This window comes from Danaus plexippus (genome assembly GCF_018135715.1).
Source record: "Danaus plexippus chromosome 9 unlocalized genomic scaffold, MEX_DaPlex mxdp_24, whole genome shotgun sequence".
In the NCBI taxonomy this organism is placed as follows: domain Eukaryota; kingdom Metazoa; phylum Arthropoda; class Insecta; order Lepidoptera; family Nymphalidae; genus Danaus; species Danaus plexippus.
This window is the reverse complement of record NW_026869847.1, coordinates 2,232,647-2,259,099: the sequence shown is the minus strand read 5'-3', so window position 1 is coordinate 2,259,099 and position 26,453 is coordinate 2,232,647. Positions and strand designations below refer to the sequence as shown.

The window sequence follows — 26,453 nt, the reverse complement described above, 5'->3', positions numbered from 1 at the left end:
GTGTTCCCTAAACTTAAAAACACAAACACTTCATATACTAAAATATTTTTTTATTTTTTATCAAATTACCACCATCAAGTCTTTATATGACTTAAAAAAAACTCCAGAGATACGTTCTTTTTGAATTGTAATCATACATTTTGCAATAAAGTAATAAATATTACTATCTATACGATGTTTGAAAAATTTACAACTGGCAATAAAATGTTCAAATTGCTAGTTACCAAGATAAACCCACATATCACGGACGGGTAAACAAAATATTCGCGATCGTATCCGGCATCGAAGCCGCTATAATCGGAGTGCAACGAACTTGCATGTTTACACAGAAAAGGACATGATCCAAAATATATGAGGGAAATATTTTTAATATGGAATCTATGAAATGTATGCATTGAAAACGTATGTAGTGTTAATCTGTAGGCTGTAGTCCACCAGACTGCATTGCTGCTTAAACCAGTTAGTCTTGTAGAATGCGTAATATCTAGCATACCTGATGCAGCGAGTCTAGACTCTAGATGACAGCCTCTTCTGTTAATGACACCTGCTTGTTGAAGTTATGTAACAGCTTATATTATTATCGTCGCCCGAAAGCTGTGTTATTCATATTAAAATATTCCTATTGCCTCTTTAAAAAATTTCTTTAAGGCTCTTGAGGTAACAGTTCATTTGCATTTCTTCATAACAAATACATAGTTTGTTTCCATAACGATTCGTTTTATATAATTATTGCTTCCTATTTTCCTGTTTCTTATTTTTTATAATGTTTTCCCTGACAGTAGCATTAGTTATGGATTTTATACTAAATTAAATCGTCTTTGTTATAATATTCAGTTTATTAATGACGAGCAAATAGCTTTACAAAAATTATAGATTTGATCTACACGATGCCGCCACATGTTTCGTTTAAGAAATTTTATATCTTAACTACGATGGAGATAAAATTTATAAATAGCTAGTGAAAAGAATATTGAATATATAAAAAATTTATGAAGACGATTTTTAAACAGCAATTCTGATAGAAGTTATAGTGATGTAGGAAGTCAAGTCAGTTCATTGAGTCTCTATAAAATATTTTTCTCCGGAAATTTTCATCCGGGAAAGGTTGAGATGGGATGAATAAGATGAAGCTGTGATGCGTCTGGCGCCAGATGTATCATTTATTTGTTGTATTTATTATTCGCACATGCTAACAAAAGTTTACTAACGCTTGCAGTCATTTGGCAGTCTAAATCGAGCGATGACGGCCCTCGCTATAAATTAGTGTCTGGCTTTTTTTGCCACCAACCATTAAGCTGTATGAAGTTGTTAGTTGTTACTTTTGTAGACGTTTCTCTATTTAAGATCATGTTCCTTTAAACTTTAAGAGCTTCATTACCATATTCAGATAAATGTTACTTTATGACAGCATAAAGACACGAGGTTTCGTTGTCGTGAGATCATCCTAAGTAGGGTTATACGACATCCAAACTGTGATAGGGTATACAAGAAATATATTAAATTCATAAATTTATAATACGCATTGTTATAAATACAGGTAAAAGTTTTTCAACAATGACGTCATTGAGATTTGACATTTCAGAAAGACAAAATCTACCAAAAGCCGGATTTAATTATTTGTTAAAGTTTTTTTAAACAAGTTTAATAAAAGACCAGCAATTAGCGGCATTCCTTCCGATCTGACGGCATACGGTAAAAAACCTCACGATAGTTCATGGCTATTTAAATAACTCATAAACATGTTGTTGCTGTTTCATGATACGTTTGTATACTTTTATATAAATTAATTCGAATAGTAGAGGCTTTGAAGTGCTAAATTAGTTATCCCATATCTTTATGATATTTTCTTTTTCGTTTCCAGTGCACAAAGTATGAAACCTGCCTTGAAATAATTATACCATATAATGCATATTTAAAAAGCATATCCATAATAAAAATAGTTTGCTAACATCATAATCTCTTAACAGGTTGTCTATTAACCTTATACCCTTTTTTCATGTCAGTTATTCTACACCCAGTACTTAGACACGTAGTTTGCCAGTCCATTTGCTGGGTTTTGTGTTACATATTAAGCTGTCCGTAAAAAGAAGTTTCGTTTGTAATTTTATTAAGTTGGCTGTCAAATTAATTGCCAACTTACATTCCTATTTGCTTAACTGAAGCTATAGAGTTAGCAACGAATTAGAAATAAAAATCTATGTATAATATAAATTGCTTCTAAAAATATTTATCCCGTGAAATGGCCATAAAACGCAGAATTATATCACCAAATATCTACCTCTTCTTTCATTACTCTGATGTCATACTTATTACTAAAAATTGTGCAACTCGTTGCATACATCAATATGCAACACCGTATTAACCCAGATGCTGGGTGTCGGTACTGACTCTGTTAATTCTATTCATATTAAAACGTGACATTAAACGAGTTATAAAATAAAATAATTTTGTACCTACAATAAACTTCTTGTTGTCATTCGGGATTGATTGTGTAATAGTCTTAGAAGTTTTTGCTTTTGAATTGAATAACTGCTTGGCTAGTCTTTTATTGTTGTTGAAATATTTAAATTCAAGGATTCACTCGAACATTAAAACCTAACCTAATACAAGAAAGCGGGTTCCGTTTATCGTTAAGTCAGCAAGTACGTGATTTAATTTATACAAACAATGCCATCAACACAACGTGAATACAAATGTTTGTTGCAAATGCCTTTTCTGTTTACGAACTTTTCTTCGGTCGTTTCAAAATACTTTATAAAAAATTCAACGTAGGTACAACGCTTTCGTTTTCTCAAGACGTGTACAAACATATCTATTGACCGAGTTGTTTGAATTCAAAGCCTTAAGGTAAAATCATTAACGACATAAAAAAATATCTTCATATTTGGATATCGTGAAAATATGTCCAATTAGTTGGCCATGTGACCTCATGAGTGAGGGCTTTCTACGGAGCCTTCACCATGACCTGAGACACATTCAATAAGCTGTCCACTCGTATATTTATAAACATTGTTTTAAACGCTGTAGACGGCGTGTCGACGTAGCTTTATAACCATGACTAATGAAGAACTCGGGCTAGATCCCCTAACGTGCGATGACCCCGCAACGCAACAACTCGATCGAGGTATTAAAGTGCTCAGAATGTAAGGACGCTATCGCAATCTATAATTGTCTTTGTCGTCTTATCATCTGTGTTTCTCTATATAGATAAGATTGGCTTCGTTAACAGATTATATCCTCATCGACGTGTTTCAATGTGGTCTAATTAAAATTTATTTTCTGTTCTAGTTAACAATTCCGTGATCTAATCTAATAAATGATAGTTAATATGGAAACTTCTATTTATTTTAATAACTTATTATCTGGTTTTAAAATAGACTTGTTTCATGCTGCGTTCCATAGAATGCATTGATTTGTGACTAGTGCGAGGTCGGTTTACGGTTTTTTCGGTTGCATTTAAAACAGCCCGAAAACGTAAATTCCAAGATATGCGCTTCAATAAATAATCGGTATTAATGAAGATTTACCAAAGAAAGTTATTCAAATCAAGGTTTTGTTAGACGATTCACATTGTAATAAAAACTTTAACTTTACTCGTTTACTTTTAATGAAATCGTCAAATAAATTCACTTTCATAAACTGATTAGACTCATGTTAATGGTAGTGTGCAAAACACAGATATGTGAATGAATGTTGCAATTCTAAACGAGTCATGAGGCCCTCAGACGTGGGAACGTTGTTTTGTGCTCTGTGTATGAAAGCGTCCTTTGTGTGCGTATTATTCTTTTGTTATCAAGGTCTTTTATATATTTTAATACGCTTACGTTTTTTATTGACCAAAATGTGAAAAATGGTATCGGTTTATTAAAGTATAACAAACATGAACTGTATATGTCTAAAAAAGGCTTCCATTGTTGTAATTATTTACATCGTTTTGATTTGTATGTCCTATTTCAGTCCACAGATAGCTGGACTTATGACAATGTTCTGAATAGTTTGAGAATAGACTGAAGAGAACAATAGAAATAAGCTCCCTCGAGATTTTTGACCCGAGGCCCTGTAAGCGAGTGCCGTCTTACAATAACCGCTTCATTCACAATACCACTGCCGCCAGCTGATTATTTAGCTATTAAACGTCAGATAATAATACTGCAATTATGCTCCATGGCTCAACTTGTCTTTTTTGTTCCAGATAATGTAACTTGAAAGTTCGAGATGGCGGAAGAAAATAAAAATGCTCTCGTCGCGTGCGATCCGCCTCCTAATTTTAATAATTTGGATGCAACTACAAATTCAAACCAGCCTTTAGAAAGTAAAGGACACAATATAATTGATATTTCCATTGCTGCTGTAAAAGGAGACAGTGATATTGTTCCTGTCAAAGTAGATGATTCTAAAAATGCAAATGTCAATGTAAAACAAGATTTAGTAAGAAACGGTTCGTGCGACGCTATAGATGACGTACGATCTTTGGGGGACCTTGACAGTTTGCCTGTCGGAGATGACTTGGTGTTAGGCGCAGCGGGAAGCGACAGCGGTGTAGAAGGATGTGGCAGAGCTCTCAGTAGCGGAGGTGGATCCAGATCTTGTGCATCTAGTGTTGTTTCATGTGGATCTGGGTGCGGATCAGAGAGCTCTTCGTTAGCTGGGGCACCTCCGCGACCACGTCGTCGAGTAAACATCACCGTTCAAGAACCTAAGAGAAGTTCACCGGTCAATTTATCATCACGACCCGTAACAGCACCTCGTGGCCCTAATTTGGCAACTCGCGAACGCGCAAGAAGTAGGGAAAAACCAACACCCCCAGAAAAACCGCGACCTCTAACACCTAAGCCCAAAATACGCCCCACAGCTGATCTTCCCAACTTAGTTCGAGAAAGTCCAGCTCTTCGTGCAAAACCAACAAAAACTTCCACAGCAAGATGTCGAACTCCAAATTCTCCCGTGGATGAAAAGAAATGGCCAACCAATGGTCACGTGCAGCGACTACCAAATGCAACTGATGCCTCAGCAACCCGCGTCGCTGCTGATAAATATGGAACATTGCCACGAAGGAGAAGAGACGCTGATCCGGAGTCATCTCCAAAACATGAAAGTATACCGCCCACCTCAAGAAGGCCGACCGTCACACGATCTGTTTCGTCTCGATCAACTAAAACCCGTGTAAGGATTTACGCTGAAAAAACATGCCAGACGGTTCTCGTCGGGGCTGATATTGAATCGGCGCTCGCTGGATTCGTGCCAAACATTGAAAGGTATTTTATCACAAATATTGAATGCTTATCACGTCAGTTTAGAATATATTAGAGGCACGGCACTGACACTCAAAGCATTATTACATACTAGTTTCTGCAGGCGACTTCGTCCGCTGGACTTTCGATTTGAATTCAGATTTCGATATGATAAAATATATACAACATATATTAACATAATATCAGCGCCATCCTTCGTGATTCAAAAACATACTTTAATACCATTTTCCTTAAACAATAATTTGGATTTTCGGATCAATTATAAACTATTTGTTATTTTGATATCTTAATTAAATAAAGGGTAAGTATCGTCAAAACCGATCAGTAGCTTTTGTGAGGAAAATCAACAAACATCTGCGATCACCATATTAACGAACCTTCGTCTTTATAAAATTGGTAGGACTATATTTCTGATAAATAAAAAATTTTGTTATTTTAGACGGGACGTTACCCTTTGTCACCGCGGAGTTCAGGCTAGCTCACGGGATACTGAGACAGCTCGGCTAGTAGCAGCAGTAGCGGCAGCAGAGGCAGCAGCAGCTGAGGAGAAGGAGCGAAGACAGCATGTCGAGACGCAGTTAGCCGCTGAACGTTCAGCACGTCTCAGTGCCATTTCAGAGCTAGAGAGAAACTCCCAGAGATTGCTCGAACTTGCCGGCGCTGGTATGTATTTAGTATAAACGTCACTTTTTATCTTGTGAACATCCTGTATTACTATACAAATTTCTTAAATTCTGCGACTGATCTTTAAAAATTAACTTTTAAACCATCCAAAGTTCAAACTGTTATCTAATAAGAGAAATTAAACCACATTTTGAACATCATTATTATTAAAGGCGCTGGCGCTGGCGCTGAAGGTTGTCTGCGAGCTTTGGAAGAACAGCTCCGATCAGCGCGGGAACTATCAACAAGACAGCGGACGGAAATAGACTCGCTCAGGGAACACTGTGATAAACTACATGCGGTTAGTGAACATGGGTTATGTACAATAAAATATCGCTCCGTTTAACAAAACATCTTAAGAGCAAAGCAAACCTTAAGAGCGTTATCCAACCAATTCGTTATCCCTTTCTGTTTCGGAGTATTTTCTTCAACTACTTTCTTCTATATCGGCACGTGTCCTATATTATTAACGTATGTCTTCTCTTGGTGCTTGATTTTTTTTTAAGAAAAATGCTCTTGGTTGGGCTCATGATACGGAGAAAAAATGTATTTACTTAGGTTTTACGGATTTTTACATTGAAATAAAACTTCAAAGATAATGAATGGAGAAAAACAAAACGAATCTTCTTATCGTTCAATGGATTGCCGTGCGGGTGCCGGGTCCATCGTTGCAGGGAGAGGAGCTGCAACAGTGCCTGGGACTTGCGACCCAGGTGTAGGTTCAAGCGGCCCCTGACTATGTTTAATCCTATGAATATTGTTGTGTTCTATCAGGAGTGGTGTCGCGTGCGCGAGTCGCGCCGCGTGTTGTCCGCTCGTCTGTCGGAGGCGGAGCGCGAGGCCGCTGAGATGCAAGACTTCCTCGCCGCGGAGACCGGAGCCCTGGGGGACTCGCTCAGGGACGCCGAGGCGGAGATTGAAAAATTAGCTTCTGAACTAGAACGAAGGTAGGCAGAACACTTCCAAGTTTTGTGAGTTTTGGGTGTGGTCGATATATCAAAGTTCAGTTTAAGAAGATGTGGAACGAAGGTATGCAATGAGTTATTCGTTTGTGACATTTTGGTTGATATCTTTATATAAGAATATGTTAGACAATAGATTTGTAATAAAATAAGGTAATCTCACACGGAAGAACATCACATCTTACACGGTGCTATACAGACGCGTTCTTGTTATTGGATACAATAACGAAGAATATTTTTATTTTATTCACTATCAAATTTCTACGTCTTTAGTGTTGGTTTATTTGTTTACCTAAAAATTATTTCTATATTTATTCCAGCCTTATACGTTGTTTCCAAGCTATAACTTTAACAGATAATAAAATATAAAAAAATCCTTAACAAATGGTAACACTGAAATAAGTCAATGATAATATCAAATTATAATAGAATAAATGTAATTTGAGTAGTGTAAGAGACAAGTTGAGAATTTACACGAAAATCTTAAAGCTTATGTAAATCTTAATGAGATCTGAGATTTTCGCGAGTTTTATTCATTTAAATGAAAAACTACAGACTCCCGACGATTCGGTCACTTTCCTGCAACCGTGATCACGGGCAGACGAGATGTGAGATCACACATTTCTTTCAAAAATAAAGCACGCGTAGTATATCCGAAAAATATTAGTTTTATTTATGTAAATCTTCCAAAAATGTTTTGCAAACAGTTACCGTTAATTAATTCCCGGGTCATATTTTATGGTGAACTTTACATATTAAATAAAAATAAACAAAAATATTTCAAATGGCGACAAATTTTCATCAACGCAATGAAAAATATTAACGTTTTATACACGATGTTACATGAAAGGCGAATACTTTGATACCTACATTAGTCAATTAAAAATTTACTGTGTAATATTTTTTACACTAACTGTATAGTTTATACCAAATCACATAAAAAAAAACTTCTCTTTCTCTTTATTTTGAATTTTATCATCAAGTAAAGCTAAATTTTTAATAATAGCAATGAGTGGAGATTCCTATAAATATTCTTATTGTCATATATGGCTCTTTTTTGCTATTTTCAAATTTCGTATATTCTATCTAGACGCGGCGAGTGTCGTCAGTTAGTCCGTATGTGTGAGCAGCGCCGCCAGGAGGCGCTAGCGGCGAGCGCGCGGGCTCGGCGCGGCGCGGGCGCGGCGGCCGCTCTGGACGCTCTCGCCCGCCGTTTGCACGCGCTCACCGAGGCCGTGCGTGCGGCGTACCAGCTGCCCGCACACGTCGTGCACCCGACAGTCTTCCACAACGAGGCGTATTGCAGGTACGTCAGTGAGACTTGTGTGATTCATTACTTTTCTATACTTTATAGTATCGTTAAAATGAACGCAGAGAAAATATTTTATCGGCATGACCGCGCGTTTATAATTATTTTTAACAATATAATCCAGACGTTTTGGGTAACTTTGCAGCAGCCGCGATCACGGTAAACGCGACAAATATTAGTTTCATATCAACTAATACCCCCGAAAATCTTAGATATCACTACAGAACATTAAAATTTTTTTATATATAAATCTGCGCACTATCAAGCGAGTACTTAATAGAGAACAAATTATGTGTTTATTTTCGCTAACTCAAAAACTACAGTATTTCGCAGTGATTTTTTTTTTGCAATTAATTAATATGTTGCTTAAAGCCGTAGCGACAGCGGCGAGACCCTGTCTCCGTCGGAGGAGCCGCTCGGTCTCCTGGGGGCGGTGTCCCGGGCGCTCCGCTCGGCCTGCACACCTCTCGTGCATATGAATCAGCACGAGGACGACCGCTCCAGAATGTCCGATGACAACGACAACTCCGCAGACTTGCTAGACTCGGAAACGGAGCCCTGTCTCGTCACCGATCCGGGTGAATAACACATTACTAACACCAGACTATTTTACATATATGATTATGCTGATTCAGACTCAAGCACCGATTAATTTCATATGGACTCACGAAACAGCTCGTATAGACGAGCGTCTCTATTAAAAATATTAACACGGAAGCCTATAGTTGTTCTAACACGTCATGCCTATCACCTGGTGGAGGATCAGTAAAATGACTTGTTTATGACACAATGAAAATTATTATATGACAGAATTACTCTAATTTTTCTCATTTTAATTCTTTCCACGATTTATTTTTGTAGCAAGCATGATTTTTTATATAAAGGATTATCGCAACGAATACAATGCATGCATTAGTATTGCATGGAAATATAGATAACAATAACGAACTATTAATTTGTGTCGATAAACATTATACATTTTCGTCCATCAACCTATTAATCATAGAATACGCCGAGGACTGGTGGTCGGGGGCTGAGGGGGTGGAAGGGGGGGACGGCGCCGCCGGGTCCAGCAACGATGACCTCAGCCCGGAGAGGGAATCAGCAGATGTCGACAGAGGTTACTATACACAATATTTGACACTGACAGACAGCTTGACTGATGCATTTTTTTAAATATTTGAAAACGGAAGCGACGGTTTAAAATAAACAGCCAATAACGTAATGACTATACTTTGTGGGCTGTTTAATTTCAGTCAGTTTATGTTTCGATGAATATGCATTTCATATGATTTGTATTAGGGTCAAAACCAAGAATGGTTTGACCGGATACTGGATATTCAGCAAGTATTGAGGCCAAAGTGCTTGATATACAATTTATGAACCCACTTACAATTGCTAGTAAGGGATATTTTTTAAAAAACCTCTCAAAGCAATAACGACCCATACACAGTGGTAACTGACTTTGAACAAATACCCGCAATTGTCAAGGTTTACCAGAAATTATCTTCCAGTACCTGAAAGTAATTAAAACGAATGGTTGCTTTTAGAAGCTGGTCTGCTATAAGAAGCCAAGAAGAATAGTGTCTCACACAAAAATATGGACTATTTGGTCTCATTTCACTACAACTTTATTTTGTTGATTTTGGACTAAAAAGTAAACAAATAATCTTGACGTATTTTAGCAAATAAAGAATGTCCATACCTGAACGTAGTATAATTTGCCTAACGTAAAATAATAAGATTTTTTACATTTGCTATACGGAATTTGGGTGGATATTAAAGTTCTATACAGTATCCAGAAAGAGAAAACCAAGCCTTATAGGCCGGATATCGGATGATAACCGGATATCCGTTACATGTCCGACTTATAAATGGCAATACAATGATGTCAATTAATCTTAATTTTAGTCAGCCAATAAAAATCATTTTACACCTCACCTTTTCTTTTACTATTAGTGGTTAGATATATACGTATAGCGTTTATTTTGCCTTATAATTACATTAGATATAAAATTTATCATCATTCGATAATCATAGTTATTACTGAATGGCTATAAGGTAAAATATTCTTCAGTATCAATTAAATATACCGACACATGTCTAAGTCTTAACAGATTTCTTTAAATCACACAATTCCATCGTTTAAAATATTCGGTGTATTTGTGGTGTACAGAGGTGGAGGGGTCCGCTGAGTCTTCGGTGTCGGAACGGGAGTCGCTTCGAAAATTGTCAGCGGCCATTTCGAGGCAGCGCTGGGAGGCCGAGGCGGAAGCGGACGAGGCGGCTCGTGGAGCTCTGTTGGACAGAGTGTTGTTGCTGGACTTGCGCCTGGCAGACCTCTTGCGCGCTCTGGCAGCCGCCGCCTCCGCCTCGGCGGCCTCGACCACCACCCCCGCCTCGACTTCTTCACCAGATACCACCGCTGCGCTCGTTAACGCGCTCAGGTATATTATTTTGTTGCTCTACTTTTATAACTGCAATATGTGGGATCGATTCACGCACAAAAAAGCTCTTTATGAAAAAAAAACATAATATGTTCCAAAACGTTATCCTCAGTCGTATCTGATGTTTTATAATTAAAGTTTCAAATTTCCAGAGACAAAATAGAGGTTACAGAAAAGAATGTTGCCGACGTTGTCGTCAAGAAACTCGCCGAGCTTGAAGCTTGTAAGAACCTCATAGAACAGTATCAACAAAATATAGAAGTGAGTATATGGAAGATAAATATTATTATTATTATTATTAAAGTAAATAAATCTTATTACATACATAATTTTTAATGACTAAGTGAAGTGTAGCGAGTAGTGTCAGTGACGTTAACTGATGTAATGTGAACCAAGTATTTACACCATTCAGGACCTGCTCGCTGATCTCGACTCGAGACTGACACAAGGTTAATACACACTAGCGCTTACACGCACACATTGATGCATAACAACTTGAGAACAAAATATGTATATACATACTTTTTTATAAAATAAAGAATTCTATTTTCAAAAGTCTCTTAACATTTATACTTGATAAGAAAATACAAACACATTCTATTTTCAAAACTCTTTTAACTTTTATACATGTCATGAGAAATAAATACATTCTATTTTCAAAAATATATGCACCTACTTGATTATTTATTATTACATAATCTCTCAGATACACTTTACTTAAATAATTCTCATAATGAAGATATCACACGCGGCTTCCCAGCACCGTGTACATATTGGTATAGAATATAATGTATATTACACTTATTTTATGTTATTTTTGTTATGATTGTTCCTTATAACTTAATATACTATAATATGGCTCGTAGGACCATTTAAGATTTCTTTTATCGTTAAAAATATATCTTTCCTGCATTCTATGGAATGGTACAGGATATTCGTAAATGTTATTGAACCAATAAACATGCATGTTAAATAAATTAAACGTTCCATTATATTTAATCACCTATACTTATAAATAATACAGCTTTTTTTGCAAAACAGGTAATTATTATTTGCAAAAAATAAAATATTAGTACTTATCCACAGTATTCTCTTGAATGTGTGAGGTATAAATTACTTGCTTTGAAAATAATTACTGACCATGAAATAAAGCCAAGCTTACCTTTATTTTCATAGCTTCGAGATATAAGTTATAGTTCACATAGGTATCCATAGATCTAGTTTGTATATTATATTATAGTTAACGCTTTTAGATTACAAACATACAAGTAAAAATTTTGATAACATATTACGTGTGATTAATTTTACAGGCGCTCAAAAATCAGGTCGTTCAGCGCGTTGAAGAAGACGATAGCGAGCTAATAGAACAGGTCGGTATTTGGTGTATAGCTGAAACAATAAATGAACCATAGACGCTGAATATTATCCATAAAATCTAATATCAATGCGGGTATATGTAAAGTTTCTTCTATAACAGGAATTAAACTCTTGTGATCCAAATGAGCGAAGTCGAAGATGCGAAGCCGTGGAAGCGGCGTTAAGCGCTCTACCAGCACGTCCGCGACTGTTGCCGCTCCGCACCCGACTGCAGCGTTTGGCGCGAGCGTTAGCGCCCGCGTCTCCCCCCACCCCGCCCCCCGCGCACACTTCACCCGCCGCCACGCCAACCGCCTGCACATAACCCGGGATGTTATTAATTAAGTATTGTCGTGTTGTGACGAAACTCAGGTTTCACGAAATTAATATGGTTTGTAATAAATTGGTTATTGTATAGTGTCCATTGAGATATGCGAATGCATTGGTTCTTAAGTGGATTATATCAAGGAAGTTGCCTTTTACAATTTCCTACATTCTAGAATATTCTATCGAGAAATTCTAACGCTACACAGATTGAACAGGTAACATGTTTTAGTTGATTTAAAATAAGATGGATGGCAGATTTATTAATTGTGGGACATTTGTTGTTCAGTATTTACAAAATTCTATTGTCATAAGCTACTAACTTTTAATTTTATTATAAAGTATTCACGTGACGCCATCTTTGATCTAAGTAATTCGATCATTGATTATGACTTAAGTTATCCTGAAATTTATCCGCGGGCGGATCGAAAAGTAATATTACCTACCATAACATTAAAAATTATTAATAAACTAGCGCAAATAGAAATTTATAAATAAAGATGATTACTGTAATTAATAATATTCTAAGTACAATATACAATAAGTATACTGACAAAATATTTTAAACCAATTTTTGTTGACGGTGCTTTATTGAAATTTGAATTACAAATAGCTTAAGAATCTATCAGGTATTAAAAAATCAAACAATCATTGACAGTTATGAGTCATTTAAACTACAGTATGTCTAAGAATACTTATTAACTGTGGCTTATTTAATAATTAGGCTTGTTCATATGAATTACAATTGCTTCATCATATATTATTAAATTAAATTAAACATAATTTCTATTCTAGAATTTTCTATGCCATTTGTTATGTTTCAGTCAGAACAATTACTTTGTGTAATATTATATTTTATTGTTTATATGTAAGTAAATGACACGTAAAAAATAATCACTGACACCAGTTGGTCATTACTCATTAATTAAACAGATCACATTTTCCATATAATAATTTGTTTCTGTATGTTAATTTGATTCTCGCGCCCCCTACCGGTGCCAAAGAATATAAAACTTCCGAACCCCGAATTTCAATGTCTTCTACATATTTATAAAACACATTATGCTTCAAATATTACTTCACATATTGTGATGTGAAATTGTTACCGAATTAATAAAATTATCCAAAGATATAATGTTGCAAGTAAAGAAATATTGTATTAGCCATAAATATTGTTAGCGAAATGTTAATAGGAAAAATCCGTAATTTTAGATAGCGAGTGATATATAACAAATCGTTTGATGTCGATTTGGTATTCTCAATATTTTGGTAATGTATTTTTTTTATAAATTCTGCTAATAGTCGCAAACCACGCCATTTATGCAATCATCCGTCCTCCATGTCAGCGCTTGCCATTAATGACAAATAATTTTATATAGATACAATATATTTAAATTGAGAACATTTTGTGGTGATTGAGATAGGCATGGGGTAGGAAATGTTTACATAACGTTTTGGAATTTACAACCATACAAGTAGACGTCGTAGTGACGTAGGTATGCTCATAATATTGGCACAGAGCTGCAATAAAATTATATTTTCAAAAGTTCTTAAGCAATTGGTAACATATTTATAATTGATCTCAACCTGTTTAATGCAATGTATGTAATGTTGTTTTCTTTGATTATTGTAGATGTCAGATAGAATACTTTCAAGTATCAGGTATTGAAACGTAAGAATGATTGTTCGTTCCGATAAGCATTTATTTGTAAAATCATTAAGTATTCATTATATTTGATAGCAATAATAATAATTAACATATATCGTTTTGTCTCTGTTAAGTTATTTTTATTTCTGTCACATGCTATTATACAAATCTATGTCTAAGTGTTCGTAGTTATATCGAAAGTCATTTCATATCGGAAGTTTAAATTTGCCATTGTGCCATTAACATTAATGAAAATGTATTGAAAATTGCAAATGTATTGAATTGTTGTTGTATTTGTGAAAAACTATTGTGTGTTGAATATATGTGATGATGGACAATTTCTTCTCTTGAAATCTAGTCAATAATGTGGACGCAAAATCATGGGATCTTCAATGGAACATTCACATACAAAACTGGACGTAATGGTATTCAGTTGTGTCCTCTTGGATTCAATTAAGGTCCCCATTTGCATGACATGTTTTTGCCTCTACTAACCGTGTATGTTTGCATGTCAAACTATATATGGAGAAATTAAAGTTTTTCATTCACAATTATGTACAAATGTTTATGAGCTATGTATTTTTGTATGAAAATCTGTAGTTTGGTTATGCGATGGTAAATGGACTGTTTGACGATATCACATAAACCTAGAAATTGTAAATGAGACTGATGTATTTATTTTCAGCGGAACGTCTTGTTTTTTTAGGAGATAAATGCCTCTTATTCAAATGCAAAGGTTCAATTATTGTAACGAGATTAACGAGATTCAAACGCTTCGTCCATTAATGCTTGCTTTAGATGCTAGGGCTTCTTGGTAAGGAGTTTGATTGTAACACTAATACATAGTCACATTGTGTTGTATATAATGTGTAAATACAAAATAAACAAACACTTTGGTTTCATTTCACTCTAACAACAAAAATAATAAGAGAAAATAGTTTGGAAAAATTTATTTCATACTCCAATTTGAATTAACATTTAATTTATTTAGATAAACAGTCTGGTTACATCATGCCTCAGCCTTAATATAGCTACTTCGTACACTTTAAGAGTTGGGGCAAATTTTTAATGTTACTGTTTTAATTTAATGTAACTAACTTCATTACTTGAAATTTTATATTAAATACCCTAAACAATGTGGTAAGTTGGATAAACAGTTTGTATCGGGTTACACATAGCTTTCGGTGATAGAGCGAAGGTAGTTAATTCTAGAATAGTATGACCTTTTTTTCAGTCCAGACATATCCTATTGACAACTTACCTACCATATAGCTGAAATAGTTTAAACAAATATTTTTTTAACAGCAATATGAAACCGATATTCAAACAAAGGACATAATGAATACGGCTAGGAAATACAACCATATTGGAAACGATACACTATTGGCTGTAACAATTAATCTAATACATTTAATAATGTAACAAAATTATTCCTATTTGCACTTTTTTTTATATCATAAGTAAGTGTTCATGAAAATTTATTATATCGACCACTAGCTGTTCAATTCTCATCGGATAACATTAAATAAATTATTAAGCATTGTTCTTATATTAACATCAATGATTTTATGTACATACATTATGAAACGGATATTTAAAATTCCACATGTCATAGTTTCAGAAGTGTAAGCGACCGATGAGCACATTCATATTCAAAATTTTAATCGTATTTCGAAATTATTGTACCCTTAGTAACATCACACATCTCCCAAGGCTGAGGTAAAGCGTACTACAACAAGATTCGTACATCGAGTTAAGGTAATGTGCTCTACATTTATATAATTTTTTCACAATAGTCAAAATTTATTATTAATGAGAGTTTTACATATGTTATACGCAACTTACTGGCATCATGTAAAAGTATAAAAAGATACGAAGACACGGGAATGCAGTGCTATAGTCATATAACCCAATGAGTGTGATAAATATAAATACGTCAGTCAGTGGGTCGTCATTTTCTACATTTCACTATGTACAACTAAACACTGCATTGCTAACCTTCCGTTAACTGAAACATGTATAGATCATATACAAACTTAAAACTGTTTACACACTAGAGTAACTAACTTGTTCGACTTCAACACGCGCTAACCATCAGATATCTCAAGATGCGAAATAGTTCACAAAATGCAAATGACATTATATTGAGTTAGTACATCACAATACATGGAAAGTTGAATTATATAATAAGGAATGAACTTGAAGCGTCCCATTGATAATGTCATATTTATTAAATTATTACAGTGAAGTCACATTTTTACTTAAATTATAAGAAAACAAATGAGAAGCATTAATACTTTGAACTTTTTTTATCTCACATGAAGATATCGTTTGAATGAGTGACTATAGAGATAGTTACATTATCAGTCAGTTTAGTGTAAATATCAGGCCTCTAGTCACATTCAAATGATAACACCGCAGCCTACAATCCAAATCACAACCCCCTTCCCCCAAATCCGACATTCAATACTGTTTCGCGATCCATTCCCAAATTTAGTCAACGAGATCAAATTGGAGACTACGTGATTTCCTGAAAATCAATTTACTATACAGAACAAAAAAATATTATGCTCGAGTCAACCGCAGCTATACAAGATCGAAGTTCGACATACACGAAACAATCTTCATCCTAATAAAATATTTATAATCGAACACTAAACATGATAATTAGTGATAGTTATATATTTTTCTACTTAAACGGTAGCGTATCATTACAGTTAATCATAGTTTTTTTTTTACTAAACTTATTAGAAAATATATAATCATTGTGACAGAGACATAGAATAAATAATTTACCAAAATAGAGATAGTGCAAGTTTAAATATTGTACCGGCGACGACGATGGAACCTGTCTGGTTAAGGTACAAGACTAATGTTCGTCTGGCACCTTACACAAGATCGAGACGGCCATTTATATATTTGCATCTAAGCGATATTTACATCAAGCTTTCTCTAGAATTCAAACGCAGTAGTTCCTTACAGCCGAGGAACTTTATGAAGTTTATCTTAAGTGGAAAGATAAAGCCGGTGGTAGTCGTTGGCCCCGAAGGCTGCGTTGCATTTTGGACATTTCCGTTGACGTGTCTCATAGCGAGTGCGGAGACAATCCCAGCAGAAGACGTGAAAGCACTTGGACAACACAGCATCCTTTCGTTTCACCTGAAAATTATCATACAAATAAATACATTTGTGTACTAAGTGAAGTTTCCAAACATCCGACAACCGTTTGGTGTTAGGTTAATGAACATTTTTCCAATTATCCAGTATTCGCTAGGAAAATGCTAACAAAAATATATATAAAATGGGCACATGACAAAATCATGAACTGCCAGCAAAATCACCGACATTGTCCAGTTGATAATTTACCTTGCATGAAGGACAGGTGAGAGTTTCCTTGTACTCTCTTATTTCTTCTAATAAAACCTCGTCCATGGAACTACCCGCTTGTTCCATCTTCTTCATGCGCTCGGCCTTGCGACGTAACACCGCCAGCTCCTCCTGTAACGATCGATGGATTGAAGATATATACTTATTTGGAGTGGGAAGTCAGATTATTCTGTGTCGAATTAAGACTAGCTCAAAACAATTCTCCAGATATACTTTCATAGGGCTTATAGGACAGAATAGAAATGATGTAGGAGCTATTCGTATCAATGTGACTACATCTTGTATTGGCACCGAGGGTTATAGCTTCGTTTCAAATCAGTAAATCCTAGTTCATCCTTGTTCCAATCATACTATGAAATATCTCACATGTAATCTTTTTGTTTTGTAAGCCTCCGCCTCGAGCGCGCTGGTTTTCTCTGCGACCACCTGCTGTGCTTCTTTCATCTGTGCGTGGTATTTTTCTGAAGAATAAATAATTGGTCACTAGGCTGACATCCAATAACAAACACATAATGCTTACGTGTTATAAGCAATCATTATAACGTTGCGCCCATTAAAGCAATCATTATAACAATCAGACTAATGATATATGTCTATATTACTTTTATAGATTAAATGTTAGAAGACATTTTCGACAAAAAATATATATCATTAATTTTAAATTATATTGTGTAAGAAATCTCCCTGTTAATGAGATTACCACTTCACGAAGACTTCACTATCAGATTATCCTTCAGTTGTGCAGGAAGGACAAAAACTAGTTCACGGAAATTCAAAAAGGGAACGTATTAATTTTAATACGACCTCAAACTCTTTTGTTACGAAAACAATATCAAAGACATATCTCACCAAGATGCAGTTTAAGATCAGCTGCTGACTGTGCGGACTCTATGGCCTTTCTTTTATGCATTTCCATAGCCTGCTGTCGTAATAACAGCTCCTTCTCCACCGCTGACAGAGTGTTCTGCAACAGACGTTCTTTTTCCTCAAGCCGCCGTGCCACCAGCCCCATCGACTCTATTTGCTGGTCCCTTGTCACCACCTGAAAATATGCAAGTTGAAATGGTTAAAAAAGATTATAACTACTTAATCCTACATTCGCAAGCCCAAACACCTGTTTCAGAACGAGTCGCTGACAGATTTTGATTGGGTCCCATGAGGGCTCCCCTTTAGTCTGACGAGAAGGAGATGATGAAACCATCTCCTTCTCGCCCTTAACCACCCAGTCATAGTGTTTCTGCATTCAGAATGTCTATATTGCTGACGAGGAAGTTTTTCATGTATACCACTGGCCACTCCCCACCGATGATATCCAAAAGCTTGTTGAGGAAAATGGACCTTACAAACACGGGCCAATTGTGTTGAGAGATGGGATGGGAGAGTTCCTTGAAAGGACTATCTTTCGCTACACATCGTTGAAACGGGCCCAGGTCTTCGCTGCTTTGGCTTCGAGTGGGTAAATTAACCATTTACATTCTGAGAACTTTGAGAAACGTGACCCAGGGGGCAATGACCAAGGTGGACTTCACCCTAGCGATTTCGCTGGATGTCACCCATTACGTAACTTACTGTTCGAGACTACGGTACGAGAACCTGACGTTTCACGAAATACCTTCCTACCTCTGGTGTCTATTAGAGGTCTGCCTGCATAGCATAGATGTCCTGAAACTGTGTCGTGGCGCATTGAAACCTCAGACGTTCGGGTAAGAGGCTTTGCGGAGGCGACCAGGCTAGCAACAGTGGGTATCACACAGGTGGCGGGTTGTAGACCTGCCTGCCTGGGTGGCCTGCTGGGACTTAGAATCTCAATCGAGGCTTTGATGTTTCACAGGCCTCGCATCATCCACATTCATCTCTGTTCAATCAATGCCCAAAAATAGTATCTGGGCCTTACACTGGAAAGTAGGTGTGGTTTCGGGGCCCATTTCTCTTCGTTGGCTTGGGAAAATATTCTGCCCGAAGTTAGTGGCAAGTTTGTTCCATGTCTAGCGCGTATATGTGGGCGTCGTGAGCAGCATGGCTTTCTACGGTGCCCCTATTATATGGTCGAAAGAGTTCGCACACATGTCGTCGGTATTTTTCATATTGTTTAGTACCGTGATGTGCCGGAGAGTGAAAAAAGTTGTAGAGCAGCAGTCTGCCTCTGTAAGTCAGTCACAGTCCAGACAGTGGCTGATCAGCAGGAAGAGAGTTAATCCCGTTCTTAGTAGACGGCATTGTTTTGAGCGAAGGCCTTCACCAGTCACCAGGCCGTCACTTAGGGGACGCATATAACCACTCTTTACGAAGTGTCAGGTTCGACACTGCAGCCCCAGTGTTAGAGCTGATACTTCGCCTTTCGAAGATTGCGCCAACTTGTATCTGGGGCTTATCAAAGAGCCCTGAATGCTCTTCTTAAGAGTTTCCAGAGCTTCACATTACTGCAAAGGAAGGGCACCGATGGGTTTAAGTGGGTATATCGGCCCGTCAGCCACATAATATGTGACTGTTCTCTGCCTGCCCTGTTGAGAAAAAGTTTCACCGAGTCGACGCTTCTAGCGAATGAGCCTCTCAATTTCAGGTAGAGCTATTCGCTGAGTCCTGACACAAGCAAGAGACCCATGACAGTGACGAAGCATTAGAGGCTGTAAGGCTTAGGAACAAAGGCCTTGAGATCGAGCTGAGGAAAAGCTGCCGGTTTATTTTGGTTGGTTATGCTGATTGGTGACTTTCATCCGCCTTTTGAACGATGGAGCAAACGGCACGGGACCCGTACTTGGTAACGAGCTAAGGCGACAAGGGTAAAGGATTGGTGGGCGACGCTGGATCTATCCCTTGTAATTTGACCTACTCCTCAGACACTCCCTTCGGAGTGCAGAAAAGTAAAAATCTCTTCCTCATCGACTAGTCTAAGCTACTATTACTATATATGTACCATAAAATTTAATAAATTTAACAGAAAAAATCTTAAAAATGTCGGAATCCTCTACCTGTTCTTGTAAAAGCTGTTTTTCTTCGCGCAGCAACTTATGCAGTGAATTGGCCTTTATTCTTTCCGACATAAGTTTGAAATTAGCGTCATCTTTCTCCCGTAACTGCTGTATGAGCCGGGAATTCTGTTCCTGCATGTCTTCAAATGCTTGCCCCGTTACCTCCATCTCGTTCAGTAAAGCTTCTTCCTCCTAACAGACAATAAATTAAAGGATTTTAAATTATTTTTAAAAAACATAATATCAGAGTTATGATCAAACACCAGAGATACTTTGGTTACGGTAAAAGGTGGACGAAAAAGTGCTGGTACTAATATTATAAAGGCGAAAGTTTGCCCAGATGTACCGACGTCGACTATTCTGTGGTATAAGATACATTACATGGTTTTTGATGAAATCTCCTATATCAAGTGTACATAATTAATTTCTCCCTGAACTGTACCGTAGACAGCGCAGACTCAGTCTCGGACATATTTACTGTAATGCGTGTTCGCTAACCTGCGATCCAGCGAAAGGCCTAGGGAAGGCCATGAGCGGGTCGTTGTTGGGTCTGGCGCACGATAACTGTTTCTGGAGCTCGTACTTCTGTTCCTCCAACTGTTTGATCTTACGAAGCGCGTCCTCGTCCGCCACACGCCTCTCGCGTTTGCTTTCCTGATAATAATATATATAAACCGTTGAGATATAAAAATTGTTTGTCAATATTCTTATATTTAAAATCGTACTGACGTATTTTTCTACCAACTGTTTTTACCACAAATACATTAGTACATTTTTAAATTATCTAGTTTTTAAACTTAAGATACAAAGTAAATAATAATAATGGTATATTAAATGTAATAGATGTTAATGAAATTTCTGTTTTCAGTATTTTTATACATTTTTTCGGTTTTGATAATCTCGTTCTGATCTTTGTAACTTAATTCAGAATTCCTCAAATCCTTTGCCTATTTTCTTTAAGTTTTTTCGTAGAGAACTTTAAATGGTTCATAAATGTTGGATTTTCTAGAAAACAAATAGTTTTTTGCTAGAAAATGTCGTGTACATTGGCTGTTTGAAGTGAGCTATAATATTTAGAAGACTATTGTTCTAAATTCAAATTTGACAATTAAAGGAGGAATCCAATTAATTCATATAGTAACCTGCGCCATCTTGGCTTTCTGTCGATGGTCTTCTAACTCCATCCTGGCTTTCCTCTCAGCCGCCATGAGCTGCACTTTGTCACGTTGTTCTTTGCTAACTCCCTTATACATGTCCAGTAACAGCTTCAATTCCTTTTGCTCGTTCACTGCTTTTCTATTGGATTAGGTTAAATGCTTTTGTTTACACAATGATTTAAGTAACTAACGCCATTAATAAATTTGCCCTACAATATAATACTATATATATGCTTATTTTAAGTCTTGATTATATCCTTATTTTAAGAATAAGAATTTAATTCAAAAAGTATTTCAGTCAAAAATTAAGTTGTTTAATAAGGAGGTTGCATTCTAAACTGACATTTATCATAATCTAATATAATGGTTCATTTGACAACTAATTTCTTTCATATGCCGACCGTACACACCATTTAGTTATGACACTTACTTAAGCTGTTGTTTAAGGTCCTTAATAAGTAAATCTTGTTCGTGTAGCTTAGCTCTCCCGTGCTCTTTATTAGCTGTGGCCGCAACCATCTTGTTTTCCCCACCACTCCCACCTTCATCGCCCTGAAAGAACATAATTACAATTGTAAATCATCCCATAGAAAAGGATCTACAAATGATAATATAATAATTTCATATTTATAAGATGTTTCTATTATTGTTCAACAGATACAAGATAGAAAAGGCCGTGATAATATAAATTAAATTACAAACATAACGCAAACATGTCATGCTGGTGGATAGTAATTGTATTCTCAAACTGGTTAGTATAAGTTATATAAAGCATGTATATAGTTAGTTAGTGAGTCAGTACACGAGCGACCTCCGGCTCGGGTTCTTCTTTCTTCACCACAGGCTTCTCATCGGTCTCTGGTGGCGGATGAGGTCCTGATCCTACACGGCTGGTGGCGTCTTCGAGCTCCTTGCGGATCTGGAAATAGATATAATATTATACTTTTAAATACTTCACAAAGATATTAAGTAATATTCACAGTGCCATTTAAATATAATGTATGAATTGACAAATAAAGTGCATTATATACCGGTCACACTAAGTTTTTCCTCATAAAAGCACATTAGTCTTGAACTCTTTAATTATATCAGCTTAATTTCAAAATGATATCAGATTCACGATTGCATCAAAAATTTAGAGTAAATAAGTTTATTCACATTTTGATTAAAAATATGCTTACTTAAGTGTATGTATTTTTTTTTTTTAGTTTAATTTCATTTTTTAACTTTATTAATGTTTGACGAAATAATTAATAATCTGTCTCTAAGGTAACCCCAAATAGAAAGACTTATATTTTATTTGGATATCAAATGGGTACATTAAAAGCTTAACTCTTTCGAAATTTCCTGGCTGAAATGTTGGTCTTGGAATACCTGTTTATTTATTATAAGTAATGTATTTAAAAATAGAATAAGAAATTTAAAAAGCTGTTAAATTAGGTTCCTCTGCAGTATGATGACTTTACTTTTTTTTAAATTTATAAACACAGATATTAAGTCAATTCTTCTTATTCTATAACTATATAATTTGAATATGGAGAATTTTTTTTTACAGAGCCAAAAGAATACATATATGATATAATAATATTTATTAAATCGTAACTCAAGATAATACCTTATTTAATTCCTGGCTGGTGTCCTTATACTTTCTTTTATACCTATGTACCTCTCCTTTCAGCTGTTGGTTATGATTCTGTAGAGATGTAATGAGATGCCTCATTTCTCTATTAATTGGTCCAGTCTGCTCATTAGCTGCTAGATTCTGTTCAAACTCTATTCTCAGCATCTCATACTCTTTCCTCAGCTGACCGAGCACATCTTCTAGCTGTATCATTTCAGCCCTTAAAGCCTTCTGCCTTGCGAGCTCTTCGCTCTGAAACCGGTTAAGGCATATTTATGAGGCATATAATGGAAATATTGAATCAACACTATGTTCAATATAAAGTCTAAGATTTTGTATATTATATTTTTAAGTAGAAAATTTATAGATTATTATTATTATAGTATTGCAGAATTTCTTCCAAGTCCTATAGACATCAAGTGACAAAAAAATCCGCAAATTATATCGCTTTAAAGTTTATAAAATATACATTCTATAGAGACAAAACTCTTTACATTAAGTGTGGAACATCATTTAACAAAATATTATTAATCAAGCTACTAATACCTCCATCATCTCAATTTGCCTCATGTGGAGATTTTTGGCGTTCTGTAGCTGAAGCCGTGTCTCATCTAGCGCGGTCTTCATTTGCATGGACTCGTTATATAGAACGGAGAACTGACTTTGAAGACACTTGTATTCTGTGGTCTCTACTATAACAGATTCTGGCAACTGGCGAATCTGTGGTCATAACGAAGATTTGGTATAAATATATGAAAATCATTCATATCTTTTCTATGTTAGAATAAGAAAATATTGAAAATCTACTCATACAAAAAGTATGTATAATCTCCCGAGGGAGTAACTAACTTTCTATTAGAAACCCTATATATAGAAAAAAAAAATACTTCATACATAGTATAACCATGTAAACTTGTAGTAGGATGACATTATATTTTATATTATGTATTTAATACATAACAAAATCAACAAATGTACATAAAAATTCTTTAATACATACATCCATTTTAAGCTTCTCCAACTCCTTGAGAGTGTCTCTATGCTGTCTGTGCAGACGGTCTAACTCAGCCAGCCTGTTGTTGGCCAACTCACGTTGCTCTTCAAGCTCGGCGGCCACATCCTCCAATTTGGCACTGGCAGCTGAGTGTGGAGGGCAGGGCGCGGCCACACTAGCACTCACAGTTGTACCGGACTGGTGATAGCTCTTCAGCTTCTCTATAGCCTCAGCTAAATGATTTTCTAACTTGTCATTGCGCGAACGTACCTAGAACATACAATGCTATTGTTTTGAGTGACCTTTCAAAATTTTATTGCAAAGCTTAGTACTGATTGCATACATTAGATTTTTTAATTAAGTTTATTGGGATATGTGTGTAGCCAGCCTAATTATAAGCAATCACTATAGTCTATAGAAGCATATGATATCTGTAATTAAGGGTAGCTAACTGTACAAAATATTGGCATACCTTCATAAGCTCATACTGAAGATCATCGATTTGGTTCTTGAGCTCAGCATTCTCTGTATCCCTACTATTCACTGCATCCTGTAACTGTGCCACTCGTAGAGTCATAGCATGATGGCTTTCATGCAGAGTTGTGCATAATGCTTGTAAACGACGATTCTCCACTGTAACTTCCTCATTTGTCGCTCGGATAACTTCATCCAGGGATGGGGCTGGTGCACTCTCTAAGTATTTATAATTCAATAATGACAATACAAAAAACTTTATTATAATATAAATGATACAAACGAAATGAATATAAATTAAAAAATAATAAAAAAAAAATTAAGTTATTAAATATTTCCTCATGTTTTTTGAAACCATATTATTTTCATTATTTTGAAGTCATATTATTGAGTGACACTTGTATAAAAACATTAACAGATTAACACTATCTTAATACAAAATGATTACCACGAATCAGCCAACAATTCTTACCCTCGCTTTCCCCTTTGATAGCTCTCCATATTTTATCATTTCTCTGCTGTAGTCTATCAAAAGCTTGCAAAACCTTTGCAACCGCACGTTTGCTTACTTGCACTCTATTGGCCAATTGTGCGTCCAACTCCTCTTTATCCCAAGTGGACAATTGCATAAGAAATGAAGTGGTAGCTTCATTCTCATCTATAACATGTAAATTCAGGTACAAATACTGAAAATAATGGCATAACCTAATCCTCAATAAACAGAATAAATTTATACATGAAAATTAAGTATAGATATATATGTATTAAAATCATTAATTTCACAAAAAAATTAAAGACATGATAATTTTGTCATATCACATACATTTATGACTTACTTTTATTTTCGGATTCATCAGCAGTCTCTGCATCAAATCTCTGCAATAATACTCTAATATCCTCATTCAGTAAATTCCAATAACGGTTGACGACACATAGCACAGCATCATCTTGTGTCTGACGTTTTTCTAACTGCTCAATCCTTGCTCTCAGTTCAGCTTCACACCTGTGTCTTTGTTCAATCCTCTGGGACACAAAAAGTACTTTTATATTAGTCTTATTAAATGACAAATGGAACAATAAGAATACTCAATGTTTCCATATGACTTTATTGTATACAATATTAGTATGTGTATGTTCAAAATTATAACTAAAAATATCACATAATTAAACTGTCTTTTGTCTTTCACGATTAAAAAAATTTAGAGATCTATAACTAGTCTAAAACTTGTTGAACATCAATCAGCTGACTGTGACATGGTTTCATTTTAAGTGTGTATATAGAATCGTAAGTGGATAGTATCTATATAACTAATAGACACGCATTAAGTTTTACCTGTGCTAACTTTTTGTTCTGGAATTGAAGGACTTTAATGTCCATTTCTTCAAGAGTAGATACAGGGCCAATAAGGTGTGGCTCGAAATGAACCTTCTTAATCGGCGGTTGACTGCTGCCATTTCCACTCTCTTCCGCAATTCTCTTAGACATCTTGATCTGAATATAACGTTAGAATATCATAGTTTCTACCGAAAACTAAACGTATTGATTTCGACTATAAGCTGACCAAGTAAAAAAGACATGATACAGACAGGATTTACACTAGCAACATATCTATTTTATTTGGCCGGTTTATGTACATACCTGCTTGTCAATATTGACAAGGTAAAATTAATATAGTTTTAAAGCAAATCTTTATTAATGAATGTTTTAATAATACTTATTTCAGTAGAGTCTAACATCTTTTAAGACTTCATTTAATTGAGGTCAAATAAATTAAATTATAACAACAGATCGTCTTTAGCTTACACTCTACAGTACCAGTACCAACTCAGCCAACCTAACCGTTCTACAAAATACAGATTAAACAGAAATGTCAAATTGTTCATAGTACA

At 35.7% G+C, this 26,453-nt stretch overlaps 2 protein-coding genes across 8 annotated transcripts in view; one reads left to right on the top strand and one right to left on the bottom strand.

Moving 5' to 3' along the window:
• Positions 1-22,459, top strand: part of LOC116767275 (uncharacterized) — a 41,682-nt gene extending 19,223 nt beyond the window's left edge. For 3 of the 5 annotated variants that reach the window (XM_061527342.1, XM_061527343.1, XM_061527344.1), the window contains exons 2-12: positions 4,193-5,255; positions 5,692-5,915; positions 6,089-6,216; positions 6,690-6,862; positions 7,968-8,183; positions 8,559-8,764; positions 9,193-9,306; positions 10,363-10,633; positions 10,786-10,894; positions 11,944-12,003; positions 12,111-14,850. In XM_061527342.1, coding sequence (XP_061383326.1) covers positions 4,216-5,255; positions 5,692-5,915; positions 6,089-6,216; positions 6,690-6,862; positions 7,968-8,183; positions 8,559-8,764; positions 9,193-9,306; positions 10,363-10,633; positions 10,786-10,894; positions 11,944-12,003; positions 12,111-12,314 — 2,745 coding nt within the window. In that variant the 5' untranslated portion in view covers positions 4,193-4,215 and the 3' untranslated portion in view covers positions 12,315-14,850. Of the gene's footprint in view, positions 1-4,192; positions 5,256-5,691; positions 5,916-6,088; positions 6,217-6,689; positions 6,863-7,967; positions 8,184-8,558; positions 8,765-9,192; positions 9,307-10,362; positions 10,634-10,785; positions 10,895-11,943; positions 12,004-12,110; positions 14,851-22,131; positions 22,226-22,317 lie in introns of those variants that run through there. The other 2 variants (XR_009753585.1, XM_061527345.1) reach the window with 2 other exon arrangements.
• LOC116767256 (E3 ubiquitin-protein ligase Bre1) lies at positions 14,897-26,415 on the bottom strand. 3 transcript variants are annotated; one of them, XM_061527339.1, is made up of 17 exons: positions 26,203-26,415; positions 25,897-26,055; positions 25,400-25,586; positions 25,036-25,221; positions 24,562-24,782; positions 24,096-24,359; positions 23,642-23,815; positions 23,090-23,347; positions 22,277-22,393; positions 21,905-22,026; positions 21,460-21,613; positions 20,816-20,971; positions 20,318-20,509; positions 18,198-18,390; positions 17,715-17,809; positions 17,328-17,459; positions 14,897-17,120 (listed from the first exon to the last, which is right to left on the bottom strand). In XM_061527339.1, exons 2-17 carry the CDS (start codon positions 26,047-26,049, stop codon positions 16,968-16,970), a joined length of 2,757 nt encoding a protein of 918 aa, XP_061383323.1. In that variant the 5' UTR covers positions 26,050-26,055; positions 26,203-26,415; the 3' UTR covers positions 14,897-16,967. The 3 variants fall into 3 exon arrangements, with proteins under 3 accessions (XP_061383323.1, XP_061383325.1, XP_061383324.1); XM_061527341.1 differs by having other exon boundaries at positions 22,286-22,393; XM_061527340.1 differs by having other exon boundaries at positions 26,368-26,385.
• Positions 26,416-26,453: the final 38 nt, after the last annotated feature.